This window comes from Xenopus laevis, chromosome 2S, assembly GCF_017654675.1.
Source record: "Xenopus laevis strain J_2021 chromosome 2S, Xenopus_laevis_v10.1, whole genome shotgun sequence".
NCBI lineage: Eukaryota > Metazoa > Chordata > Amphibia > Anura > Pipidae > Xenopus > Xenopus laevis.
Genome location: NC_054374.1, coordinates 157,566,048 through 157,571,639, shown reverse-complemented (window position 1 = coordinate 157,571,639; position 5,592 = coordinate 157,566,048). Strand labels below are relative to the sequence as shown.

The 5,592-nt window shown below is 37.8% G+C and overlaps 1 protein-coding gene across 1 annotated transcript; it reads left to right on the top strand.

The window, feature by feature from the left end:
* Nucleotides 1–327: 327 nt before the first annotated feature.
* mtnr1b.S (melatonin receptor 1B S homeolog) lies at nucleotides 328–2,926 on the top strand. Its single transcript, XM_041584762.1, has 2 exons — nucleotides 328–418; nucleotides 1,865–2,926. The coding sequence occupies exons 1-2, from the start codon at nucleotides 328–330 to the stop codon at nucleotides 2,731–2,733; spliced, it is 960 nt and encodes a 319-aa protein (XP_041440696.1). The 3' UTR covers nucleotides 2,734–2,926.
* The last annotated feature ends 2,666 nt before the right edge of the window (nucleotides 2,927–5,592 follow it).

The following is a 5,592-nucleotide window of genomic DNA, read 5'->3' as shown; positions in this document are numbered from 1 at the left end:
TTTAAGGTGATTGTAAGGATATTTATATATTTTATGCTATGTGTTGGGTGTCCTATAGTAATAGTCCATAGGCCTCAATTTCGAAGCTGATCAAAGTACGGCAAGTGCAAAAAAAAAAAGGCCACAATCAGCCATTTTTTTACACTTTGCATGCTTCTTAGTCTACAAATGGTTGTATATTACTAATTGGACTACATAGTGTAGTGTTATCTGCAAACACTGGTACATTACTTTCTTTAGTTTATAAAGCAGTCGTTTGTGGGGTACTGCATTAAACATTTTAGCAAAATGCAAATAGATCATGCAATTGCACTCTCTGCGCTAGCAATGGGACCACCCTGGATCCCCTCCAGTGCCGAAAATGTGAGCGGGAGGAAGATTAAGGGGGTTGGCAGCAGGAAAGCCGCTTCAGACAGTGGTGGGTTCAGGTTCACCCTTGGAGCAAAGTCTTAATGGTGACCCCTTATCTAGAGTGCACATACTACATTTTAATAATTGAGGATATTGAAACAGAAAGTTGTAAGATAATAGAGGGAATGGTAGAATAAAAAACAGCTGATTAATACAAAAATCGGGGGCTTCAGCTGTACCGGAGTGCCTTGAGACCCCTTTTCTGTAGCTTCTGCGCTGCATGTTCACCACCACATGAGTATACTGGTACATCAACAAGACTAAAAATAACATCAATAAGAAGTATGTTGATTAATAGTAAACATGAACTTCCATATGGCTGAGAGTCAATAGCAAATTCCTCTCTACAACGAGCGCATGTTTGCATGCAGATTGCACGTATGCAAATTTTTGCCAGTGAAAGATACCTCTTTGCAAAAAAAAAACTAAAATATCTGGGTCATTTCTACACAAATTAAGCCAGTTGCTGTAATTTGCATAGTAATACATAAATAAATAAAAAAAGACAATGGAACAATTTCCATAAGGTTACTTTCTCTATTTAAGGTGACCAATTGCCAAAAGGCAGGATGTATCCAAATTTTATTTAATAATGTCTCAAAATGTATTGCTTTTGGTCGACTCCACCTTGTTATTTCTGCAAGAAGGAAAGTCATCTTTTTTAACTGCTATATTGGGGAAGGTAAGAAAGATAAAAAAGGGAATTGAGAGGAAACGTGGGAAGGGTGAGCTATGCCAGTGGCACAGAGGTGTGTATTGGATGACTGACGGGAGAATTTGGGGGGAAATGTATCATTTTTTATGGTTCCTTACATATAGCCTTCTGAGCTGATAGTCGCAGGTCCTCTTTAGTAGGGATGTAGCGAACCGCCGATAATGTGTTCGCGAACGCCGTTCGCGAACACCGGCAAAAAATGCGAACAGTTCGCGAACAGTTCGCGAACTTCGAACATCCGAAAATCGTTCGATTCGAACGATCGAAGGATTTTAATCGTTCGAAAATCGTTCGATTTTAGCGACCGAATGGTCGAATGGTCGAACGATTTTGACGCGAACGCCTATTGGCGAACGTCGCGCGACGTTCGCGAACTTGCGGCGGACGCGAACAGCCGATGTTCGCGCGAACAAGTTCGCCGCAGAACAGTCCGCGACATCCCTACTCTTTAGATTGCAAATGCCAACAAATCCCTTTCCCTAACATTCTACAGCCATTTAGGTTTTATTTCTACATTGTATTATGGTATATTCTATGCAGCTCAGACAAAGCAAAGAATCAGAAAAACTTCATACAATGGCCTTCTTCTGATTCTTCAATGACTTCTAAAATGTTTTATCCATTGTTTCAAAGAAAAATGACTTTGATTCATAACCTTAAATATGAACTAAGCTTGGGAGTGTTTGGCTTGAAAGACAGATAAATGAGACTGAATACTTGTCTTCTTATTTCTTGCAGGTAATGCCTTCGTAGTGAGCCTGGCTTTTGCAGACCTAGTGGTGGCCTTGTATCCTTATCCTTTAGTTCTGGTGGCTATTTTCAAAAATGGATGGGCAATGGGGGAAATGCACTGCAAAGTGAGTGGTTTCATGATGGGCCTGAGCGTGATTGGTTCTATATTCAACATCACCGGGATCGCTATAAACCGTTATTGCTACATCTGCCATAGCTTTGTCTATGAAAAGCTGTTCAGCCTGTGGAATACAATACTTTATGTCTGTTTAATTTGGACCCTCACCGTAGTTGCAACTGTCCCAAACTTTTTTGTCGGCTCATTAGAGTACGATCCCCGGATCTACTCATGTACTTTTGTTCAAACTGTAAGCTCGTCCTACACGATTACTGTAGTCGTCATTCATTTCATTTTACCAATCACTGTGGTGACTTTTTGTTACCTCCGGATATGGATTTTGGTGATTCAGGTGAGGAGGAAAGTCAAGTCTGAATTCAAGCCAAGGATGAAACAAAGCGATTTCCGTAATTTTCTTACCATGTTCGTAGTATTTGTTATTTTTGCCTTTTGTTGGGCTCCTCTAAACTTCATCGGCTTAGCAGTGTCCATCAACCCTACAGAAGTAGCACCCAAAATTCCAGAATGGCTCTTCGTTGTTAGCTATTTCATGGCCTATTTTAACAGTTGCCTTAATGCCATCATATATGGACTACTTAATCAGAATTTTAGAAAAGAGTATAAACGGATCCTGATGTCATTGTGGACGCCGCGGCTTTTCTTTCAAGACATCTCGAAAGGTGGAACTGAATGTCCAAAGAGCAAGCCTTCTCCTGCTTTAAACAACAATGACCAAGTGAAAACTGACACAGTTTGAAGGTTAAGTAATAAAACAAATCATGTTGTAAGACTGAATCATCAACATGAGAACTTGGACACAGATGGAACCTCGGACACAGATGGAGCAGGGTTTAACAATGCATCTGGAATACGCAATGTACACAACGTGCCATTAATTGCAGTGGGAACAACATATGCCAGATGCTTCAATTAACCCCGCTTTATCTATTATACAGCAATGCATGTGCTTCTTTTCACCAGCATTGGGAAAACTTCTGTCTGCACTGATAGATTCTGCTATTAGGGTTAGGGTTAAGCCTAAATAGGCCGTCCCTAACCCTAAAATCCATGGTTGGGTAGAAATAAAGCCACCTTCAGTAATCATGGGGCCCCATACCATTAGGTTAGAAGGACCCATAGGGGGTTCCAATTATTAGTCCACTAGTCACTTGGGCCCCCTGGGTGGTGGTCCCTGCCAACAAGTAAAATGGCACCGCAATAAAAAAAAAAAAAACAAAGCGCATTTTGGACAATTCCTGACCTACATTGGTCACTGGCCAATTATGCCAAACCCTTCCCATGACTGACCCAAGTGACCAGCAAATCATGATTTTCCAGCACAACCCCCCTACTTTGCATGGCAAAGTGCATCCTCTATACTGATTAGTGAGTAAATCAGCAACAGTTTGATTGATAGTCTGGTTTGTTTTGGTTCTACAAGGTGTACATTCCAGATGGTTGAATTTATATGACATGTTGAATTAGAAATGATTGTAAGGGCATGTCTTGTCCCCAATAATGTTATCTAGGAAGTTAATGAACGCTTATAAAACTGTTAATCAAAAGTCTAACATAACTCAACCCCAAATCAAGTCATTAAGGTGGACCGGTCTTAGTGGCTGGCCGTAAAGGATCACCATTGAGTGAATTGGGAGACAAATGAGTGGCCAAGCTGTGAATTAAATTGTCTCCATGGATTTTTCAGTTGTTTTGTGTTATACTGATTAAAGGTTTCAACCAATGACCATTAATTAAGCCTATTGGTAGAGGGAAGGTACACGTGTAAATTAAAATGATTTTCCAAACTTCACTGAAGTACATAGTAAATCAATTCTGTATTATTGGCCTCAGAATAACAGCCGCTATTAGTGACATCACTTATTATTAGGAATGCACCGAATCCACTTTTTTGTATTGGCCCAAACCACCGAATCCTTTTTGAAAAATTCGGCCAAATACCGGACCGAATCCTAATTTGCATACGCAAATTAGGGGTGGGAAGGGGAAAATATGTTTTACTTCCTTGTTTTGTGACAAAAAGTAATGCGATTTCCCTCCCCGCCCCTAATTTGCATATGCAAATTAGGATTTGGATTCTGTTCTGCCAGGCAGAAGGATTCGGCCAAATCCAAATCCTGCTAAAAAAGGCAGAATCCTGGCCGAATCCCGAACTGAAACCTAGATTCGGTGCATCCCTACTTATTATTACAACATGCCCTTTGCTACATCAGCGCGTATTTATCCATCCCGACCTTCTAAACCAACTGTCTAAGCAGAAGGGTCTGACAGCATTTAAATAACAAACACAAAAACAGTCCCGTTATTAGATGTTCTTTAAAAATATTTATATTCCAGATATTGTAAATAAACACCAACAGGTGCTTATTCTGAAATATTTCAGAGGAAATCTCAATAAATGTGATATCACTTTATATATGTTTATAACAAAATGAATGTATCATAGCTGCTTATTTTTTCATTCTACTTATTTTTTTAATATGAAATGTACAGTTTTAAATACAAAGTATTTATGAATTTCAAAGCCTTTATTCTTAAGAGAGATGTTTAAATGTAATTCATGTATGGCAAATACTGTATATGCTTGTTTAAATGTATCCATACAGTTAAGGTTTAAAGAGTATGTATATATATATATATATATATATATATATATATATATATATATATATATATATATATATATATATATATATATATATATATATATATAATACACAAAAGCCATGAATATCCTGTAAATTATATCCTTATAAACGGTGAGTTCTGATGTCATCAATCAGTTATAAACGGTGAGTTCTGATGTCATTTCTGTCACATGACTCACTGAAATTCGTGTATTATAATAAATAAAGTACCCCCAGTTGCAAAATATGAGGATATTAGAAGTTACCTCGGAGTTCCATGACCTTTATAAAAACACTCGGCCTTCGGCCTCATGTTTTTATATGGTCATGAAACTCCTCGGTAACTTATAATATCCTTATATTTTACAAAAGGGGGTACTTTATTCACTATATATATATATATATATATATATATATATATATATATATATATATATATATATATATATATATATATATATATATACAGAAGATTTCTATTTATTGGACTTTATATTTATGGCAATACTTGGGAGTTACAATCACAATGACGCTAGACTCGAAACACTTTCTTCTGCATTATTGCAATCGTTTACTTTTATGACACAGTGTTAAGAGGTTTCCGTGTTAAACATTGTGTGTTACAGGGAAAAAAAGCAGCATTTTTGTTGTTTCAAGAATAGGGAAGAAAATATTGTGATTTTGTCACCTTGATTTTTTAATATACGTTAATTAGCCCTGACAATCCTTCTCATCCTTGCACTGTTGGAAAGGTAGGCCAGCCAGCAGTTCATGTCAATGGGTCTGTACCTGGATTAGGGGCGGATCCACAAGGTAGAACAAAGGTAGATCCAACATACATGGGTCAACCTCAGCCAGTTATGCAATCAACCAATTTTAATAGCATAGTTGAGTTATATAGGAAGGTAGAAAAGGTGAACAAATTAGCTATACAAGTGGACCAGCCAGTAAACCAGAATGTGGAAATGTAA

What these genes read in the sequence shown, in the direction of transcription:
- mtnr1b.S (XM_041584762.1), top strand. Translation starts at nt 328, where the DNA reads ATGGGACCACCCTGGATCCCCTCCAGTGCCGAAAATGTGAGCGGGAGG. An exon ending in GAAAGCCGCTTCAGACAGTG is followed by an intron (nt 419 to 1,864) that starts GTGGGTTCAGGT and finishes TATTTCTTGCAG; the next exon opens with GTAATGCCTTCGTAGTGAGC.